This window comes from Nerophis lumbriciformis, linkage group LG17, assembly GCF_033978685.3.
Source record: "Nerophis lumbriciformis linkage group LG17, RoL_Nlum_v2.1, whole genome shotgun sequence".
In the NCBI taxonomy this organism is placed as follows: domain Eukaryota; kingdom Metazoa; phylum Chordata; class Actinopteri; order Syngnathiformes; family Syngnathidae; genus Nerophis; species Nerophis lumbriciformis.
The window spans coordinates 8,690,001-8,714,048 of NC_084564.2; the positions used below are offsets into that span (position 1 = coordinate 8,690,001).

A 24,048-nucleotide genomic window follows, 5' to 3' on the forward strand; every position below is an offset into this window, starting at 1 on the left:
TATTTATTTATTACATATAAAAAAAATTGTGAAGTAGTCATAACTGGGGATGTATATCGATATTCCTCAATGAAAAGGACTTCATCGGTACTTTTATTGATACTACCGTATTTTCCGTACCATAAAACGCTTCGGTATAAAAGCCGCCCCCACTAAATTTTAGAAAAAAATATTTTTACATATATTAGTCGCACCGGACTATAACCTGCAGATATAAAGGTTGTGAAATTATTTATTTACACAATTATTTTGTAAATGTTTATTTACATACATTAATTGTTTCCAAACAGTGTCTGTAACACGGCAGTAAAACGGCTGATCAAACAAAACAGAAGTCATGGTCCTGGACCCACTAGCTGCAGAAGCTAGCTCGCCAATAGGCTAAACAGACTCAACAACTCCACGGTGACGTTTTGGTGATTTTGTACAAAACTGAAACAATACAAAAAAGAATGCCATTGTAAGTTAATAATGCTAACACAGGCACTCGTAAACGTGTGAGCATTTTAGCTAAGGCTAACAACGCTCGCTTGATTACATTACGATAGCATGTACAAATATGCATAAAAACACTCCTACAGACATCACACATGGGACGCTTTAGTAAGAAAGAATTGTTTTAGTTATATTGTAAAACTTACAAACGTTGCTTGGAGTAATGAATGAAGAATCCATACGAGTAGAAACGCTATTGACGGTTTTACATCCGGTTTACGTCATTAAGGAAGTACATTTTTAACCCGCAACAACTGCAGTGAGATGGCGCCATAACACAAAAAATAACACACCTATTCAGTGTCTTTGCTTTTTTTTTTAAACTTTGCATTATGGTCGTCAGCGAAGACAAGTCCATAAATTAGTCGTTTATAAGCTGGAGGGTTCAAAGCGTAGGAAACATGTAGCAGGTTACAGTCCAGAATTTACGGTATATGCAATTGGTGTAAATAATAGGGGTGTAACGGTACGTGTATTTGTATTGAACCGTTTCGGTACGAGGGTTCGGTTCGGAGGTGTACCGAACGAGTTTCCACACGAACATATTAAGTAGCCGCCTCCGCTTCCTTCTGCCTCTGTCTTTGTCAGTCCTCTACACAGCACCCAGCATTGTCCCACCCACACAACCATCTGATTGGTTACAAACAGAGCGGTAACAGCCAATCAGCAGTGCGTATTCAGAGCGCATGTAGTCAGTGCTTAGCGTTTAGCAGGTAAGCATCAGGCAGCGGACTCTCCCCAAATTATAATAAACACCTCCCAGTCAACTACTAGTAACATCACTATGAGCCCGTTGACCTTCTAGGAACATAAAAGTCAGTTCAACTTGCTCGCAGTTCTGGCTTGAGGTGAAGGCTAATTCGCTTTTAGCGTAACGTTAGCTCATTTTGCGGTGTGTGTGTGTGTGTGTGTGTGTGTGTGTGTGTGTGTGTGTGTGTGTGTGTGTGTGTTACGGACAGCAAAGCCCTGTCTGTCTGTTATTTCAGTTTACCTTTTTCTGTGTTGATTGAGCTGTGTTGAAGCAGCAAAAAAGGACATTATGTTAAATGAAGAGTTTCTGTCTCTGATAGTTGATATAATAATGTAACTGCATCATTAAGCCTACATGAACTCCATGGTGTTCAGGGATGAATAGTCTCTCCTATTGCTATTGTACCATTTTTTCAGCTATAGTTACATTAATCATTAGTAATGTAGCAGCCTAGTTTTGAATGGCAGGGTCCCTGCTATCACATGTTGATAAAAATATAACATTTACATTATAAAAATCAACTTCAGGCTTCCCAAATGCTGTAATAAATTAAGCATGATGAGTTGACTTGAAACTGTTTGTTTCACTTTTTATATGTAGAAGAAAAATGTTGTCCTTTTATTTAATCTGAGCAACATCTTGAGGCAGTTTAATGTTGATTAACGTGGGCAGAATTAATATAGTGTTCCCAATGTTAATAGGATAAAGCCATTGTTTACAAATTTGGTAAATAAATAACCAAAAAATTTATATTTTGTTGTTTTCTTACTGTACCGAAAATGAACCGAACCGTGACCTCTAAACCGAGGTACGTACCGAACCGAAATGTTGTGTATTGTTACACCCCTAGTAAATAAAGTAGGGGCCGGGCCAGTATTGCAAAAAAATAAATCATCCGAATTCCATTAATATTATAATTATTTCATGGTTTTTAACCTGCCTTTTTCAAAGCATCTGGACTAAAAAAAGTAGGGATTTGTTCTAACATGTTATTAACATTCTAAGTAAATAAAAAAAGGAAAATAAATATGAAAAAGCACAATAACATAACAATGTACCAAACAATTGGAATTTACATGCTTTCAAGTAAAAGAAAGCACACAAACTTGGGTTGTCCCGATACCAATATTTTAGTACCGGTACCAAAATGTATTTAGATACTTTTCGGTACTTTTCTAAATAAAGGGGACCACAAAAAAATGGCCTTATTGGCTTTATTTGAACAAAAAAATCTTAGGGTACATTGAACATATGTTTTTTAAATAACATAATGAACATACTAGACAACTTGTCTTTTAGTAGTAAGTAAACAAACCAAGGCTCCTAATTAGTCTGTTGACATATGCAGTAACATATTGTGTCATTTATCATTCTATTATTTTGTCAACATTATTAAGGACAAACTGTAAAAATTGATTATAAATTCCTGTTAATATCTGCTTACTTTCTCTTTTAACATGTCCTATCTACACTTCTGTTAAAATGTAATTATCACCTATTATTCTGTCGTGTGATACTTTACATTGGTTTTGGACGATACCACACATTTAGGTATCGATCCGATACCAAGTAGTTACAGGATCATACATTGGTCATAATTTAAGTTCTCATGTGTCCAGAGACATATTTCCTGAGTTTATAAACATTAGGGATGTCCGATAACATCGGACTGCGATATTATCGGCCGATAAATGCTTTAAAATGTAATATCGGAAATGATCGGTATCGGTTTGAAAATTATCGGTATCAAAAAGTAAAATGTATGACTTTTTAAAACGCCGCTGTGTATACGGACGTAGGGAGAAGTACAAAGCGCCAATAAACCTTAAAGGCACTGCCTTTGCGTGCCAGCCCAGTCACATAATATATGCGGCTTTTCACACACACAAGTGAATGCAAAGCATACTTGGTCAACAGCCATACAGGTCACACTGAGTGTGGCCGTTTAAACAACCTTAACACTGTTACAAATGTGCACCACACTGTGAACCCACACCAAACAAGAATGACAAACACATTTTGGGAGAACATCCGCACCGTAACACAACATAAACACAACAGAACAAATACCCAGAACCCCTTGCAGCACTAACTCTTCCGGGACGCTACAATATACACCCCCCGCTGTGCCATGTTGGCATTTTTTTCCATAACTTGAGTTGATTTATTTTGGAAAACCTTGTTACATTGTTTAATGCATCCAGCGGGTCATCACAACAAAATTAGTCATAATAATGTGTTGATTCTACGACTGTATATATCGGTATCGGTTGATATCGGAATCGGTAATTAAGAGTTGGACAATATCGGATATCGCCAAAAAAGCCATTATCGGACATCTCTAATTATCGGCCTCATTGATTACTAATAACCGGTATCGGCCCTGAAAAAAACATATCGGTCAATCACCACCTTCATCATACGCTTGAATTGTCATTGTTTACTGAGAAATATAAAGACGAATGTGCACGTTTTTCCAGACGAGAGATGTAACGAAAAAGGCATTAATGACAACTGCGGTAAAAATTCTGGCGGTTATTATTACCATTTTGAATCAAAGTTATCGAATTAATGTGATTGATAGCCGCACTTTGATAAACTCATGGACCGACTAGCGCTAGCTCGCTTAAATGCCAACATGAAAACAAAAGACTTTAACGTAGTTCCACAACATACCCTGATCTAAACTTATAAAAAACATATTACTGTCTAAGCAACTGATCGATCTATACTAAGAGGACTATGACAAATATTGAAAAAAAAAAAAAAAGTTTTTTTTTTTTTTTTTTTTTTTTTACAAGTTTATACAAAGACGAAGCTGTCAACAAGAGGAGGGGAACTTGGGTGACGTCAAGCAAAGTGAACACTCAAATTGCCTTTATCAAAAAAAAACATTTTAAAACTTTAAAAAATTAAAATGTAAACATAAACATTTAAACACTCAAATGAAGATAAGGCTCTTAAGAATCCATCCATCCATCCATCCAGAAGAATAATAAATGGTTCTTCTGCCAAGAAAGTATTTAGTGTTAATTTATCCTAGTTATTAAAAAAACAAAAACAAGCCTGGTTAAAAGATTTCAGTGTTTGTATAAGTACTTTTTTTGACACATTCAACAATACTGCAATGATAATGACAGCCGTGATAATTTTGCCCACAGTAACCGTGAAATGAAATGTTCATAATGTTACATCCCTAATCCAGACCTGCACAAAGTGTCCTGCTGATTACCATACGGCGTTTGGCGGCGTGACAATGGTTCAACGGCTTTTAGAGAGAAGTATAGCTCTCGCTGCAGTCGCCATGACGACCTGGGCTCAGTCTTGTTATTGTATTTACATTTTACTGATCTGGATCAGTAGTGTTTGAAGGGGAACTGCACTTTTTGGGAATTTTGCCTATCGTTCACAATCATGAGAGACAAGAACACATGTTTTTTTGGTTTTCTTACGATCTTAAAGATGATTTAAAAAAATGTTCGAACGGTGCGGCCATTGGGAGTCACTGTTGTAGCCTTTAAAGCCTCTAAAACAACTTCAAAACTCTCCATCAACGTTTTATATACCGTATTTTCCGCACCATAAGGCGCCCTGGGTTAAAAGTCGCGCCTTCAATGAACGGCATATTTCAAAACTTTGTCCACCTATAAGCCGCCCGGTGTTGTAAGCCGCATCTAACTGCGCTAAAGGAATGTCAAAAAAACAGTCAGATAGGTCAGTCAAACTTTAATAATATATTAAAAACCAGCGTTCTAACAACTCTGTTCACTCCCAAAATGTACGCAAATGTGCAATCACAAACATACGTATATCAACATGGACAGAGCTGCGTGAAAAAAGCCACCCGGCCTCTTCGCGTAGACTTAAACTTACCTTAACCACTCGCTCATCTTTTCTTCATCCATCCCTTCGAGTTAGCTTTTATGATGACGCCGGCTGGAAAGGTCTCTTTTGGCAAGGTCTTCCTTTTGAATATCACCATGGGTGGAAGTTTCTGGCCATTAGCATGGCAAGCTAGAACCACAGTGAAGGATGACTTCTCATTCCCTGTGGTGCGAATATTCACCGTACGTGCTTTCGTTCCACAGTGCGGTTCACAGGAATATCAGTTGCTGTGAAATAGTAATCCGTGTGCGGATGGAGAGATTGCGTCTTTTCATGAACCGGATCCCTGACGCTTAGTAGGAGCCATTTTGTGGTCTTTACAGATGTAAACACACAAAGGAAATGAAACGTACGGTATATCCGCGCGCTTTTTCTTCTTCTACGCGGGCGGGTGGTTGCTTACAGTAGAAGAAGAAGCGCTTCCTGTTCTATGGGGGCGGGTGCTTACCTTGGCGGTTGCTTGCGTAGAAGAAGAAGCGCTTCCTGTTCTACCGGGAAAAAAGATGGCGGCTGTTTACCGAAGTTGCGAGATCGAAACTTTATGAAAATGAATCGTAATATTAATCCATATATAAAGCGCACCGGGTTAAAAGCCGCACTGTCAGCTTTTGAGTAAATTTGTGGTTTTTAGGTGCGGCTAATAGTGCGGAAAATACGGTACACGCTGCAAGTATATATATAATGTAGTAACAGACACCTTCATAACAATATGTAATATGTACAATATACACACTGAAAGTATATATATAATGTAGTAACAGACACCTTCATAACAATATGTAATATGTACAATATACACACTGAAAGTATATATATAATGTAGTAACTGACACCTTCATAACAATATGTAATACCGTATGTACAATATACACACTGCAAGTATATATATAATGTAGTAACAGACACCTTCATAACAATATGTAATATGTACAATATACACACTGCAAGTATATATATAATGTAGTAACAGACACCTTCATAACAATATGTAATATGTACAATATACACACTGCAAGTATATATATAATGTAGCAACAGACACCTTCATAACAATATGTAATATGTACAATATACACACTGCAAGTATATATATAATGTAGTAACAGACACCTTCATAACAATATGTAATATGTACAATATACACACTGAAAGTATATATATAATGTAGTAACAGACACCTTCATAACAATATGTATATGAGGATTATGAGTCATTTTTCACCTAAACGGAAATATATGAACATCCTAGTAGTGGGCATCCAAATGACAGCAGACCTTGTACAGTAAGTGATGTTTTATTATGTTTGTTGGCGCTCATGAAGTCTGCAGTAAGTAATAATCAGTGATGAAGAAAGAAAGAAAAAGCAAATGTGATGCGTTTTTTAAATTAATGCGCCATGTATGCTTAAAATGATCCAAATAGGTAAATATTAAATGTTATTGTAAATGTTACTACATTACATATATACTTACATTGTGTATATAAAAAACTAATGGAGGTGTTTGGATGTTTTTAGGGGTTTTATAGGCAGAATTGAACAGCTCCATTGTAAGCAGACTTTTGATCGAATTTATTTAATATTTACAATGCATTAAAAAAATGTCCATCTGTCGTCTTGTCTTTCATAATGATTGTGAATGATAGGCAAAATTCCCCAAAAAGTGCAGTTCCCCCTTGAATACATCAATAATTTATAACAACAATGTTTCTGATTCATTATTAAGCGTACTACTTGTCACCTCTAGAGGGAGCCCTTGAGCAAAAAAGTGCTGCATTTTTGTAGAAGTATATTCATGAGGACAACTTGAAAAACAGTTCTTATTTACTACAATGGTGTTAAGATGAAATTGTGATGTGCAAAAAGTACCAATTAATCATCACAATGAACTTTAAACGTCTTTTTAATGTCAAAGGGCATTTAGTTATTATTTATTGTGTTCCCGTGCAGCCTTGGAATCCGCTGCTGTTCAAATATTTTCTGCCCTGAGTTCCAGGAAGTATTTGAAGAAATAAACAGGAAATTCTGTTTCCTGCTCATACTTTCTGACTGAAGTCACCCTCGAGAAGCGCCGGCATGTCCCAGGCCTCGTTGTCGTGAATTATTCCGATACGACTCTTCCCAGGGTTCTAAGCTTATTTATGCTTCTCAGTCGTGAATATTGTTTTTTACCATGTTTTTTTTTTTGCTTATGCTGCAGATAGCGACGATCACCTGACAGTGGCCCAGTCTCTGAAGAAAGAGTTTGACAGCCCCGAAATCTCCGACCTGAAATTCTTAGTGGATGGAAAGTGTATCCACGTTCACAAAGCCCTGCTTAAAATAAGGTACACAACAAATTGAGTTCATTGAAGTTTTACTTCAAAGACCAAAACCTTCAATCTGAATTCTTCTTCTTGACAATACATTCTGGGTGAATTCAAACTTTGTGGACAATAGGGTTGGGCGACATGGATGATATAAACGATAACAAAATGTCTGATGATAGTTTTTACAGAGAGAATGCGGGGGCCGTTTTCATAATTTTTTCAACTTTCAAAACCAATACAACATGTAGATTTTTTTAACCTTTACGCCTCCCCTCAAGTTTGGTCTCAGAAGGGTCCCAATAATATATATATATTTTTTAATAAGTTTATTTGAAGAAAAATAAAAAAGAAGCATATATTAGTTTTTTTCCCCCAAGTACCACCTCAGAAAGTTTTGGCTCTCCAAGTACTACCACATTGACCAACCTTAAAATATAGTAGGCATAAGTATTCATTAAAAACAAGGCAGAGGTTTTATTTAGTAAATATATCGTCACATGACACACATTTTGAACTTTAGCCCTGTGTTGGAATATAGGAAAAGACAAGTGTATTTATAAAAAAAAAAGAAAAAAAAAAAAGCATATATATCAGTTTTTTTCCCCAAGTACCACCCCAGAAAATACTTGGCTCTCCAAGTACCACCATAATGACCAACCTGAAAATACAGTAGCGTAGTAGGCGTAAGTATTCACTAAAAACAAGGCAGATTCTTTTATTTAGCAAGTATATTGTCACATGACACACATTTTGAACAGTAACACTGTTGGAATATAGGAAAAGACAAGTGTATTTAAAAAAAATAGGCATATATATCAGTTTTTTTTCCCAAGTACCACCTCAGAAAATACTTGGCTCTCCAAGTACCACCACAATGACCAACCTTAAAATGTAGTAGGCATAAGTATTCATTAAAAACAAGGCAGAGGTTTTATTTAGTAAGTATATTGTCACATGACACACATTTTGAACTTTAACACTGTGTTGGAATATAGGAAAAGACAAGTGTATTTTAAAAGAAATAAGCATATATTAGTTTTTTTCCCCAAGTACCACCTCAGAAAATACTTGTTTCTCCAAGTACCACCATAATGACCAACCTGAAAATACAGTAGCGTAGTAAGTGTAAGTATTCATTAAAAACAAGGCAGAGGTTTTATTTAGCAAGTATATTGTCACATGACACACATTTTGAACAGTAACACTGGGTTGGAATATAGAAAAAGACAAGTCAAGAAATCACTGAGCTCCTGAGAGCGGCCTATTCTTTCACAAATGTTTGTAGAAACAGTCTCCATGCCTAAGTGCTTGATTTTATACACCTGTGGGTCAAGTGATTAGGACACCCGATTCTCATTATTTGGATGGGTGGCCAAATACTTCAATCAATCAATCAATCAATGTTTATTTATATAGCCCTGAATCACAAGTGCCTCAAAGGGCTGCACAAGCCACAACAACATCCTCGGTACAAAGCCCACACTTTTGGCAATATAGTGTATATGTTGATGACCCCTGGTCTACATCAACAATATGATTTGCCTGAGTGGCTGAACAGGACAGATTAAAAAAAAAAAAAGATTAAGAATCATTAAAATTAAAACTCGCAATTCATCTAAAAATCGATTTTTTTGACACAGCTACTGATTATAATTTTTTTTATCAAAAATGTTAAGATTCAATGATGTTGAAAATTTAAAGTGTCAGTGTCAGGTTCAAACACTGATGACATCTATTAAACAAGACAAGAAGCAAGGAATTAAACAGAGACAGAATGAAATTTGGCTCAATTTAGGAGAGACGTCTGGGCTGTACTCTTATACAGTCTCCATCACGCTCTGGCGAAAGATTGTTCAATGAACAACTGAGACAGCAAAGAAGAAAGCTGTAGGAGGGAAGCGGTGTATTGCGGCCGACTTCAGCAACACAAACACGGCCGAAGTTTCATTGTTTACATTCCCGAAAGATGACAGTCAATCTTTACCATTGGCCTGTGGAGAACTGGGACAACAGAGACTCTTACCAGGAGGACTTTGAGTTGGATACGCAGACACGGTACCGTGAGTACGCTTCCAAACATTTGATCGCTTGCCCGTACGTGCGTGCCGCTATGTGCATGTCACGTAAATAATTCAATGTATACACCCTGATGATTATCTTGTGTGATGACGGTATTATGATGATAGTATATATGATAGTATATATCTGTATCATGAATCAATTTAAGTGGACCCCGACTTAAACAAGTTGAAAAACTTATTCGGGTGTTACCATTTAGTGGTCAATTGTACGGAATATGTACTTCACCGTGCAACCTACTAATAAAAGTCTCAAAAAGTCTCACGTACGTAACTTTGGGGACTTTGGGGAAATATATGTGCTGTATGAACTTTGGGGAGGTGAACGGTACTTTGGGCTGTGGGATTGTGTGTTGTGCAGGTGTTTGAGTTGTATTGGCGGGTTAGTGGGAGAGTGGCCGTGCGCAACCCGAGGGTCCCTGGTTCAATCCCCACCTAGTACCAACCTCGTCATGTCCGTTGTGTCCTGAGCAAGACACTTCAGCCTTGCTCCTGATGGGTGCTGGTTAGCGCCTTGCATGGCAGCTCCCTCCATCAGTGTGTGAATGTGTGTGTGAATGGGTAAATGTGGAAGTAGTGTCAAAAGCGCTTTGAGTACCTTGAAGGTAGAAAAGCGCTATACAAGTACAACCCATTTATCATTTATATGGACAGGAGTGGGGAGGTGTTTGTTATGCGGGATTAATTTGTGGCATATTAAATACAAGCCTGGTTGTGTTGTGGCTAATAGAGTATTGTGGAAGACCCTTGCTTCCGGGTGAGTTCTCAGGACCATTCCAGGGAAGACATTGTCGTGAGATGGTTTAGACTTCTTTATTTTTTTCGGGAACAGAGTCTTTGGCGTGATTTTCAGCAGCTGCCTTTTCTTACGTGAGCACACGAATGGTTTCCTTCCGTCCGCCGTCTGCTTTTCAGCAGCACGTCGCCGTCGTTCGCCGTCTACTTTTCAGCAGCACGTCGCCGTCGTTCGCGTGGTAGCAGAGGATGGTTTCCTCCCGTCCGCCGTCTGCTTTTCAGCAGCACGTCGCCTTTGGCGTGCTTTTCAGCAGCTGCCTTTTCTCCGTCTCGCTCTCGCGGTGTACTGTGCTCCACGTCTTGCCTCTTGCTCTCCACCTCTCCTCCCGTCTCTCTCGGCTGTCACCCTTTTATACACCGACAGATTATTTGATTGTGCCCAGCTGCCCGACCCACGCACCTGTAGTCCATTTGGACGCGGGTCCGCAGGCCACGCCCCCTCGCCGCCATCTTGGAGCGGGCCCCGGTGTCGGACCGCCGGCCCCGCCTCTCCACAAGTATATATATGTCTAGTGTTTATTTACTGTTTTAGTCATTCCCAGCTGAATATCAGGTCCCGCCCGCCTCTCACAGCATCTTCCCTATCTGAATCGCTCCCACTGCCCTCTAGTCCTTCACTCTCACTTTCCTCATCCACGAATCTTTCATCCTCGCTCAAATTAATGGGGAAATCGTCGCTTTCTCGGTCCGAATCGCTCTCGCTGCTGGTGGCCATGATTGTAAACAATGTGCGGATGTGAGGAGCTCCACAACCTGTGACGTCACGCTACTCGTCTGTTACTTCCGGTACAGGCAAGGCTTTTTTATCAGCGACCAAAAGTTGCGAACTTTATCGTCGATGTTCTCTACTAAATCCTTTCAGCAAAAATATGGCAATATCGCGAAATGATCAAGTATGACACATAGAATGGACCTGCTATCCCCGTTTGAATAAGAAAATCGCATTTCAGTAGGCCTTTAATACACTTGTGATCAAGGGTTAATTCAATACATTTTGATGGATGCAAAATAAGTGGCGGCATTAAACAGGTGGCCACACTACTTTTGTTTGCGGGGGACATTTTTGTGGACGCCTTAGAAGCGTAGATTGCATTACTGTGTCCCAATACTTCTGTCCATGTTGCGTGAGTCGCATGTAAGATGTTTGTTGTGTAAAGGTTAACAAAGTGGGGTCCCAGCATGCAGTGCTAGCCCGCAGCAGAGAAACGCGATCTGCTTTCCTGTTGGTGTCGAAGGGGGAAGCGAAGACAGACGTATTGTTTCCACTTTTGTGTGTTTTATAACCGCACTCTTGACACGGATGCATGTGCATTTGGCCGCCTCCTCGCTCTTTTGCACCGTCAGTCGGAAGGAGCCAGACTGTCTGCGCCGGCGGCCCCACAGCGCTTGAAAAACACCTGCGGTGCCAGAGTCACATGTTTCAAGAGAAGGAAGTCACAGTGTTTGTTCAGACATGAACCGTAAACACAAGCACTCACTGGCCACAGCATTAGGTGCACCATCTACTGACAGAGATATCAAGGTTTTACATGTAACAATATGTCTATGTGCTTATTCTCTCATGTCGGCAGATAACATACACTGCAAAAACTGAATCTAAGTAAGATGAAATATCTCAAATAAGGGTGATATTTGCTTATTTTCTGTCTGATAAGATAATTCTTCCCACTAAGCAGATTTTATGTTACAGTGTTTTACTTGTTTTAAGGGTTTTGGTCCTAAATGATCTCAGTAAGATATTACAGCTTGTTGCTGAGATTTGATGACCTATATTGAGTAAAACATGCTTGAAACTAGAATATAAACGGTTGCAAAGCTATGTCATCAACACTCACAAGTATAAAACTACTTTTTTAAAGTAATAATTTCTTATTTCAAGCATGAAAAAAAAAAATCATGACTTTGACACAATTGTATCTCATAATTAAAACAGATGACAGCCAAATGGACTTTGCTGTTTTATTTTCAATGACACAATAGAAAATACGTACTCATATAGTAGTACAGTTGTTATTAGTGAGAATATACTTATTTTAAGGTTTTTTTGGGTTCAATGAGGTTAGCTAATTTTACTTGTTTTGGAAAGTCTTGACAAGCTAAATTTTCTTGTTCTATTAGCAGATAATTTTGCTTAGTTCAAATAAAATACCCCTAATTTATTTTGTATTTTTTCCCCCTTGTTTTTGAACACTGACTTTTTGCAGTGTAACCACTTGCAGTGAAGTCAGTGTCAATCAAAAGTTGGCATTATTAACTCTTATAAAGCGAAATAGTGCAGAATAAAGTACTGCAATTTAAATAATTTCTTTAATGAACAAAATGTACTGCATTGTGTTTTTTCATTTTTATTCAAGTTAGAGATCAACCGATTATCAGCGCCGATTTTTGGGCATTTCGACGTGTATCTGCCTTTTTTTTATGCAACTAAGACAGAACTTCATCAACAGATACAATATATTATCATATGATACAAGTAATTAGTATATATTAAAAAATAGTAAAGTAGATAGCTGGCCTGTTTTGTTGCAGACGGTTTAAAAAATTGTTTTTATTTTTTCCCCCCCTTTTCCCGCATACTTTTTTTTTTTTAATTGTTACTTTTATTTTATTTTAAATAACAGAACAACAAACATACATCCACCATTTACATAAAAGTCAAGGCACTTTCAACATATTCAACAATTTTACACATCCATCGGGTTGAGCAAATTATGACTTTAACAACACATGTCAAGGAAAGAAAATAAAAGCAAATACAAATAGAGTATTTAAATAATAATAATGATAAACTATATGATACAATACAAAATTCAAAAAGATAAAAAAAGGCCTAATTTAAATCACATTTTTAAAAATAAATATATAAATTTAAGGGCTTTTGTACTTTTAACAATTTTCCAAGATTCAATTGATCATTTAAAACCATTAAGCCAGGCCTGGGCAATAATTTTGACTCGGATTAGAAAAAATTAGAAAAAAAACAAAACCTCACAATAATGTCTGATTGAAAGCTAAAGACGTTATGACAAACCGCCTTAAAAACAGAATGGAATTTAAAAATTTTTTACTGAATGAGACACCCAGAATGTACAGGAAAATAAAGAATATGGGATTTACAATATTAACTATGAACAATATAACACTGAATATTGACAACATATGAACGTCACACCCCTTCTCCATCGACATATTTTAGAATCAAGCGAAACGCAACAAAAATGCAACAAACAGCCAAATATGAACACAAAGGGTAAAAAAACAAAACACCTACAATCTAATATATCTGATATGTCACTAAGACACATGCCAACTGTTAACATGCTAAAGCCACGATGCTAGCATGCTGACATTGGCCTGCTAACTTTTTTCAATAATTTTGCAGCCGTACACCTTGGTACTTGACACATGCTAACTGTTAACATGCTAAAGCCACGATGATAGCATGCTAACATTGGCCTGATAACTTTTTTCCATAATTTTGCATCCGTACACATCATGCTTGACCCATGCTAACAGTTAACATGCTAGCGTAATGATGCTAGCATGCTAACATTAGCCTGCTAACTTTTTTCCATAATTTTGCAGCCGTACACATCATAGCCATTTAACTTGGTGCTTGACCCATGCTAACTGTTAACCTGCTAACGTAATGATGCTAACATTAGCTGCTAACTTTTTTTCCATAATTTTGCAGCCGTACACATCATAGCCATTTAACTTGGTGCTTGACCCATGCTAACTGATAACATGCTAACGTAACGATGCTAGCATGCTAACATTAGCCTGCTAACTTTTTTCCATAATTTTGCAGCCGTACACATCATAGCCATTTAACTTGGTGCTTGACCCATGCTAACTGATAACATGCTAACGTAACGATGCTAGCATGCTAACATTAGCCTGCTAACTTTTTTCCATAATTTTGCAGCCGTACACATAGCCATTTAACTTGGTGCTTGACCCATGCTAACTGTTAACATGCTAACGTCACGATGCTAGCATGCTAAACCTGTTAGAATATCCATCCATCCATCCATCCATTTTCTACCGCTTATTCCCTTCGGGGTCGCGGGGGCCGCTGGAGCCTATCTCAGCTACAATCGGGCGGAAGGCGGCGTACACTCTGGACAAGTCGCCACCTCATCGCAGGGCCAACACAGATAGACAGACAACATAGAATAATTGTTCCTAATTTATCACAAAAACTTTGTATTACATTGAGTTCCTGACAAGAAGACAAAAGGTGTCTTTGAAACTTACCAAGAGTAAGGCTTGTAAAAGTCCACTGTGTAGGGGGGGAAGCAAGATGAAGGGGTTCCTGTTTTCTCTCATGTATGTTAATCAACAGAAAGATATTGTTCTAACCCAAGGACTTCAAAGCGGAGAGAACCAAGGATCTGCCCAATTTCCAGACAACCTCTTTTTGAAATATTTTACGAACTCTTTTATGGACCTCTTTTTGAAGTATTTTACGAACTCTCTTTTAACTATTTTATGGAACTCTTTCTGAACTATTTTACGACCTCTTCTTTTAAACTATTCTGTAACCAAAAGCAACGCTGTTTACGACCCACTTCCCTCTGGAAGTGGAAGCGGTGGTCGGAGAAAGTCAAATAAAGAAGGAGTGCAATCTTTTGGGAGAGCGTGCTGGAGACTCTACAAGAGTACAGTGTGTCCAGGCGTTTCTCCTCAATTGAGTCCAAATTGAATTCTGTCTCTGTTTAATTCTTTGCCTCTTGTCTTGTTTAATAGATGTCATCAGTGTTTGAACCTGACAAAACCTTTAGCCAATTTTGTAGCTGTACACCTCGGAGTCATATAACTTAGTAGTTGACATATGTTGATGGTGGGTCAGGGCATCGGGTTGCACAGGTGTGTTGTTGTTGGACATCAGACACAAGTTAGTTCTATTTTGCATCATTTCCCCCAGATGTGAACACTTTCGTGTGCTGCTGAATGAAACAGACGAGGACACCATCGAGATCCACCAGTTCCCCTTCTTGGTGTACCGGGCTTTTCTGGAGTACCTCTACACCGACGCCATCAACCTGCCACCAGAAGACGCCATTGGTAAGGTGCCGTCCTTCACGCCGTCACAGCGAGCGCCATCCCTCACGTTGTCTTGGTGCCGCTCAGGCCTGCTGGACCTGGCCACCTTCTACCGGGAGAGCCGGCTGAAGAGGCTGTGCCAGGAGACCATCAAGAGGGGCATCTCGGAGGACAACGCCATCACTCTTCTCTCTGCCGCCGTCAAGTACGAGGCCCGGGTAAGCCCGATCGTCTCCCTCACTACAACGCTCCCTATTAACACCTCTGACCTGCCCAGAGCTTGATTAGCAAACCAAGTGTAAAGGCTAATTGTGTGAAATTTAATTTTTTTATTTTCATCTAAATTCAACAAGCCCCTTTATTTTAAGGTATATAGAATAAAAAATGTGCATACATGCCTACACTTCTTTACCTTTATTTTCCAATTTGACTCCACATAAGTTAGATGTACTGATTATAATGTTTTACACATCAATACGTCAACTTTCTAAAAAAAAAAAAAAAAAAAAGCAGGCTTCTCTACACGTCTTAAAACGCAGCCCGGAGCAACTGTCAGTCAGTCAGTTACATTTGTAAGTTTGATTGTTTAGATTTTCTTCAGTTAATTTGCTGAACATGTGTTCTGAATATGTTAGCATGTAGCTATGCTAGTGTTGTTAACCTAACATGATGTTAAAATGTAATGTTAGCATCTAACTAATGTACTGCAGCTAAGCTGATTGTTAACCCAGCATAATGTTAGCATGTCGCTTACATAGCTATGCTAATTGTGTTAAAAGTAGCATCGTCTTAAAATGTTAAAAATGTTTTTATTCATTTTATTTGATAAAAATAAATAAATAAAATAAACTAGCATAATATTAAAATGTAATGTTAGCATGTTGCTCACACAGCTATGCTAGTGTTGTTAACCTAGCATGATGTTAAAATGTAATGTTAGCATCTAACTCGTAAAGCTAAGCTGATTGTTAACCCAGCATAATGTTAGCATGTCGCTTACATAGCTATGCTAATTGTGTTAAAGTAGCATCGTCTTAAAATGTTAAAAATGTTTTTATTCTTTTCATTTGATAAAAATAAATAAATAAAATAAACTAGCATAATATTAAAATGTAATGTTAGCATGTTGCTCACACAGCTATGCTAGTGTTGTTAACCTAGCATGATGTTAAAATGTAATGTTAGCATATAACTCATAAAGCTAAGCTGATTGTTAACCCAGCATGATTTTGGAATGTAATGTTAGCATGTCGCTTACATAGCTATGCTAATTGTGTTAAAGTGGCATCATCTTAAAATGTTTCAAATATTTTTTATTCATTTTATTTTATAAAAATAAATAAATAAAATAAACTAGCATAATTTTAAAATGTTATGTTTGCATGTAGCTCACGTAGCTATGCTAGTGTTGTTAACCTAGCATGATATTAAAATGTAATGTTAGCATCTAACTCATATAGCTAAGCTGATTGTTAACCCAGCATGATTTTGGAATGTAATGTTAGCATGTCGCTTACATAGCTATGCTAATTGTGTTAAAGTGGCATCATCTTAAAATGTTTCAAATGTTTTTTATTCATTTTATTTTATAAAAATAAATAAATTAAATAAACTAGCATAATTTTAAAATGTTATGTTTGCATGTAGCTCACGTAGCTATGCTAGTGTTGTTAACCTAGCATGATATTAAAATGTAATGTTAGCATCTAACTCATATAGCTAAGCTGATTGTTAACCCAGCATGATTTTGGATTGTAATGTTAGCATGTCGCTTACATAGCTATGCTAATTGTGTTAAAGTAGCATCATTTTAAATGATTTATGCTTTGAAAAAATTTTAAATAAACTAGCATTATTTTTAAATGTTATGTTAGCATGTAGCTCACAAAGATAGGCTAGTGTTGCTAACCTAGCATGATGTTAAAATGTGATATTAGCATGTAGCTCACATAGCTATCCAAGTGTTGCTAACCTAGTATGACGATAAATAGCAATGTTGGTCCATACTGGAGCTCACATAGCTCTCTGAGTGTTGCTAACCTAGCATGATGTCAAAGTGTATTGTTAGCATGTAGCTCACATAGCTCTGCTAGTGTTGGAAACCTACCATGATGTTAAAATGTAACTTTAGCATTTAGTTCACAAAGATGTACTAGCGTTGCTAACCTATCATGTTGTTAAAAAGTAATGTTAGCATGTAGCTCACATAGCTATGTTAGTGTTGCTAACTTGGCATGATGTTAATATGTAATGTTAGCATATAACTCATATAGCTATGCTAGTGTTGCTAACCTGGCATGATGTTAAAATGTAATGTTTGCATTTCGCTCTAATAGCTATGCTAGTGTTGTTAACCTCGCATAATATTAAAATGTAATGTTAGCATGTTGCTCATATAGCTATGCTAGTGTTGTTAACCTTGCATAATATTAAAATGTAATGTTAGCATGTCGCTCATATAGCTATGCTAGTGTTGTTAACCTAGCATAATATTAAAATGTAATGTTAGCAAGCTCACATATCTATGCTAGTGTTGCTAAAATAGAATGATGATAAAATTTACATTTACCGCGAAGCTCACATAGTAATGCTAGTGTTGCTAATTGAGCATGATGTTAAAATGTAATGTTAGCATGTAGTTCACAGAGCTATTCTAGTGTTGCTAACATAGAATGATGATAAAATGTACTTTTACCGTGAAGCTCACATAGTAATGCTAGTGTTACTAATTGAGCATGATGTTAAAATGTAATGTTAGCAAGCTCACATATCTATGCTAGTGTTGCTAACATAGAATGATGATACAATGTACTTTTACCGTGAAGCTCACATAGTAATGCTAGTGTTACTAATTGAGCATGATGTTAATTGTAATGTTAGCAAGCTCACATATCTATGCTAGTGTTGCTAACATAGAATGATGATAAAATGTACTTTTACTGTGAAGCTCACAAAGTAATGCTAGTGTTACTAATTGAGCATGATGTTAAAATGTAATGTTAGCATGTAGCTCACATAGCTATTGTAGTGTTGTTAACATAGAATGATGATAAAATGTACTTTTACCGCGAAGCTCACATAGTAATGCTAGTGCTGCTAATTGAGCATTATGTTAAAATGTAATGTTAGCATGTAGCTCACATAGCTATTCTAGTGTTGCTAACATAGAATGAGGATAAAATGTACTTTTACAGCGAAGCTCACATAGTAATACTAGTGCTGCTAATTGAGCATGATGTTAAAATGTAATGTTATCATGTAGCTCACATAGCTATTCTAGTGTTGCTAAATAAAATGTAATGTTAGCATATAGCTATTCTAGTGTTGCTAACATAGAATGATGATAAAATGTACTTTTACCGTGAAGCTCACATAGTAATGCTAGTGTTGCTAATTGAGCATGATGTTAAAATGTAATGTTAGCATGTAGCTCACATATCTATGCTAGTGTTGCTAACATAGAATGATGTTAAAATGTAATGTTAACATGTAGCTCACATAGTAATGCTAGTGTTGCTAATTGAGCATGATGTTAAAATGTAATGTTAGCATGTAGCTCACATAGCTATGCTAGTGTTGCTAACATAGAATGATGATAAAATGTACTTTTACCGCGAAGCTCACATAGTAATGCTAGTGTTGCTAATTGAGCATTATGTTAAAATGTAATGTTAACATGTAGCTCACATAGCTATGCTAGTGTTGCCAACATAGAATGATGATAAAATGTACTTTTACCGCGAAGCTCACATAGTAATGCTAGTGTTGCTAATTGAGCATGATGTTAAAATGTAATGTTAGCATGTAGCTCACATAGCTATGCTAGTGTTGCTAACATAGAATGATGATAAAATGTACTTTTACCACAAAGCTCACATAGTAATGCTAGTGTTGCTAATTGAGCATGATGTTAAAATGTAATGTTAGCATGTAGCTCACATAGCTATTCTAGTGTTGCTAACATAAAATGTAATGTTAGCATGTAGCTCACATAGCTATTCTAGTGTTGCTAACATAGAATGATAAAATGTACTTTTACCGCAAAGCTCACATAGTAATGCTAGTGTTGCTAATTGAGCATGATGTTAAAATGTAATGTTAGCATGTAGCTCACATAGCTATTCTAGTGTTGCTAACATAGAATGATGATAAAATGTACTTTTACCGCGAAGCTCACATAGTAATGCTAGTGTTGCTAATTGAGCATAATGTTAAAATGTGATGTTAGCATGTAGCTATTCTAGTGTTGCTAACAAGAAATGATGATAAAATGTACTTTTACCGCGAAGCTCACATAGTAATGCTAGTGCTGCTAATTGAGCATGATGTTAAAATATAATGTTAGCATGTAGCTCACATAGCTATTCTAGTGTTGCTAACATAGAATGATGATAAAATGTACTTTTACCGCGAAGCTCACATAGTAATGCTAGTGTTGCTAATTGAGCATGATGTTAAAATGTAATGTTAGCATGTAGCTCACATAGCTATGCTAGTGTTGCTAACATACAATGATGATAAAATGTAATGTTAGCATGTAGCTCACATAGCTATGCTAGTGTTGCTAACATACAATGATGATAAAATGTACTTTTACTGTGAAGCTCACATAGTAATGCTAGTGTTGCTAATTGAGCATGTTAAAATGTAATGTTAGCAAGTAGCTCACATAGCTATTCTAGTGTTGCTAACATAAAATGTAATGTTAGCATGTAGCTCACATAGCTATTCTAGTGTTGCTAACATAGAATGATACAATTTACTTTTACCGCAAAGCTCACATACTAATGCTAGTGTTGCTAATTGAGCATGATGTTAAAATGTAATGTTAGCATGTAGCTCACATAGCTATGCTAGTGTTGCTAACGTACAATGATGATAAAATGTACTTTTACCGCGACGCTCACATAGTAATGCTAGTGTTGCTAATTGAGCATGATGTTAAAATGTAATGTTAGCATGTAGCTCACATAGCTTTGCTAGTGTTGCTAACGTACAATGATGATAAAATGTACTTTTACCGCGACGCTCACATAGTAATGCTAGTGTTGCTAATTGAGCATGATGTTAAAATGTAATGTTAGCATGGAGCTCACATATTCCAAACAAGCATCATTGTAAGCTACGATGGCACATGTTTTACTTCCTCGGCTGCGCGTTTTTCTTCTGGGACGACTAACGATGGAAATATATCAGCCGGATTAAGACATGTCAGATCCTGCATAAAACATGGAGATGACATCGCAGTGACGAGGGTTTGGCGAGCTGGACGCTGACCACACGGCCCTCTTCATTTCTAGGACCTGGAGGACTTCTGCTTCAAGTTTTGCGTCAACCACCTGACTTCGGTCACACAGACCATGGCCTTCGGAGAAATGGACCACGACCTGCTGAAGAACTTTATCAGTAAAGCCAGCCGCCACGGGGCCTTCAGGAACTGACCGCTTGGAAGTCAAACTGAGACCAAAGTAAAGATCCTTCCAAGACCAGAAAGGTGGAAGATGACCACTCTATCAGCCACGCTCCCACCAGGCCGTACCTTTAAACTGAACAGCAGGACGGTTAGCTTTGAGCAGCAACTTGTTTGTATTTGACGGGTCAGTACAACCTTGCTGGACCAAGGCAAGTTGGCTGGAAGAAAACATTCCAACAGCGTGGTACTGTACTGTATGTCTACTTCCATAGGGGACCTGGGAGGATTTCTAAACACAAGGGGGTCCAAAGTCCAGCCCCCTTTTTTTTTAACAGCACATTCTAAAAATACTTCTACAAAAAAACAACAAAAAAAGGGAAATAAAAGAGCAAACAGGGCTGTCCAAACTTGTTACACTGAGGGCCAACGCACTGACAAATAAAACTATGCTGGGGCCATTTTTATATTTTTCATTTTCAAAACTATGTGTGTATGTTAGCACTTTGAGATTTGCTATTCAAATGTTAAGTGCAATACAAATAAAATCTATTATTATGTACAGTATTTATGTATGTGTATGTGTGTTACGTACGTATGTATGTATGTATGTATATACGTACGTACGTGTGTTACGTACGTATGTATATATGTACGTACGTGTTTTACGTATGTATGTATGTGTGTTATGTATGTATGTGTGTTACGTATGTATGTATGTGTTATGTATGTATGTATGTGTTATGTATGTATGTGTGTTATGTATGTACGTGTGTTACGTATGTATGTATGTGTGTGTTACGTATGTATGTATGTGTGTTACGTATGTATATGTGTTATGTATGTATGTATGTATGTGTGTATGTATGTGTGTTACGTATGTATGTATGTGTGTTATGTATGTATGTGTGTTACGTATGTATGTATGTATGTGTGTTACGTATGTGTGTTATGTACGTATGTATGTATGTGTGTTATGTATGTGTGTTTATGTATGTATGTATGTATGTGTGTTATGTATGTATGTGTGTTACGTATGTATGTATGTGTGTTATGTATCTATGTATGTATATGTGTGTTACGTATGTATGTATGTGTGTTATGTATGTATGTGTGTTACGTATGTATGTATGTATATATGTGTGTTACGTATGTATGTATGTGTGTTATGTATGTATGTATGTGTGTTACGTATGTATGTATGTATATATGTGTGTTACGTATGTATGTATATGTGTTATGTATGTATGTATATGTGTTACGTATGTATGTATGTATGTGTGTTATGTATGTATGTATGTGTGTTACATATGTATATATGTGTGTTACGTATGTATGTATGTATGTATGTGTTACATATGTATGTATGTGTGTTATGTATGTATGTATGTATGTGTGTTACATATGTATATATGTGTGTTACGTATGTATGTATGTGTGTTACGCATGTATGTATGTATGTGTGTTACATATGTATGTGTGTTATGTATGTATGTATGTGTGTATTTATATATACATACATATATATATATATATATATATATATATATATATATATATATATATATATATATATATATACACATACTGTATATATGTATGTATATATGTGTACGCGTGTGTGTCTACATCAGGCATGTGATTTGAACTTAATGAAAAACACTGCAAATAAGCTGGGGGCCGCAGGTCCACAGCCAGGTCTAGGGCAGTGCCCTGGTGGGGGATTAGGGGTGTATGTATGTATATACTATATGTATATATGTATATATATGTATATATATATATATATATATATATATATTACAGTTAGGTCCATAAATATTTGGACATTGACACAATTTTCAGTATTCCAGCTCTGTACAACACCACAATGGATTTGAAATGAAACAATCAAGATGTGCTTTAAGTGCAGACTTTGAGCTTTAATTTGAGGGTATTTACATCCAAATCAGGTAAACGGTGTAGGAATTACAACACATTTTATAAGTGCCTTCCACTTTTTAAGGGACCAAAAGTAATTGGACAAACTAATATAATCATAAATAAAATAGTCATTTTTTAATACTTTGTTGCAAATCCTTTGCAGTCAATGACAGCCTGAAGTGTGGAACACATAGACATCACCAGACACTGGGTTTGGTCCATGGTGATGCTTTACCAGGCCTCTGCTGCAGCTGTCTTCACTTCCTGCTTGTTCTTTGGGCATTTTCCCTTCAGTTTTGTCTTCAGCAAGTGAAATTCATGCTCAATTGGATTCAGGTCAGGTGATTGACTTGGCCATTGCAGGACATTCCACTTTTTTGCCTTAAAAAACTATTTGGTTGCTTTCGCAGTATGCTTGGGGTCATTGACCATCTGCATTGTGAAGCGCCGTCCAAAGACTTTTGAAGCATTTGGCTGAATATGAGCAGATAATATTGCCCCAAACACTTCAGAATTTATTCTGCTGCTTTTGTCAGCTGTCACATCATCAATAAATATAAGAGATCAAGATCCACTGGCAGCCATGCATGCCACTACCACCACCATGCTTCACTGAGGAGGTGCTATGCTTTGGATCTTGAGCAGTTCCTTCCCTCCTCCATACTCTTCTCTTTCCATCATTCTGCTACAAGTTGATCTTGGTCTCATCTGTCCATAAGATGTTGTTCCAGAACTGCACAGGCTCTTTTAGATGTTTCTTGGCAAACTCTAATCTGGCCTTCCTGTTTTTGAGGCTCACCGATGGTTTACACCTTGTGATGAACCCTCTGTATTTCCTCTGGAGAAGTCGTCTCTTAATTGTTGACTTGGACACAGATACACCTACCTCCTGGAGACTTTTCTTCATCTGGCCAACTGTTGTGAAGGGCTTTTTCTTGACAAGGGAAAGGATTTTTCTGTCATCCACCACACTTGTTTTCCGTGGTCTTCCAGGTCTTTTGGTGTTGCTGAGCTCACCAGTGTGTTCTCTCTTTTTAAGAATGTACCAAACAGTTGATTTGGCCACACCTAATGTTTTTGCTATCTATCTGATGGCTTTGTTTTGATTTTTCAGCCTAATGATGGCTTGCTTCACTGATAGTGACAGCTCTTTGGACATCATATTAAGAGATGACCTCCCCAGATTCCAAATGAATATACCACACTTGAAATGCCATCTAGGTCTTTTATCTGCTCTTTGTAAATGAAATAAATTAAAAAAAAAACAAGGGAATAACACAAACGTGGCCATGGAACAGCTGAGTAGCCAATTGTCCAATTACTTTTGGTCCCTTAAAAAGTGGAAGGCACATATA

The 24,048-nt window shown here is 37.1% G+C and overlaps 1 protein-coding gene across 1 annotated transcript in view; it reads left to right on the forward strand.

Moving 5' to 3' along the window:
* rcbtb2 (regulator of chromosome condensation (RCC1) and BTB (POZ) domain containing protein 2) overlaps window positions 1-21,332 on the forward strand; it is a 35,472-nt gene extending 14,140 nt beyond the window's left edge. The window contains exons 9-12 of the mRNA XM_061972380.1: window positions 7,330-7,456; window positions 15,242-15,381; window positions 15,448-15,578; window positions 20,661-21,332. Coding sequence (XP_061828364.1) covers window positions 7,330-7,456; window positions 15,242-15,381; window positions 15,448-15,578; window positions 20,661-20,801 — 539 coding nt within the window. The 3' untranslated portion in view covers window positions 20,802-21,332. The remainder of the gene's footprint in view (window positions 1-7,329; window positions 7,457-15,241; window positions 15,382-15,447; window positions 15,579-20,660) is intronic.
* Window positions 21,333-24,048: the final 2,716 nt, after the last annotated feature.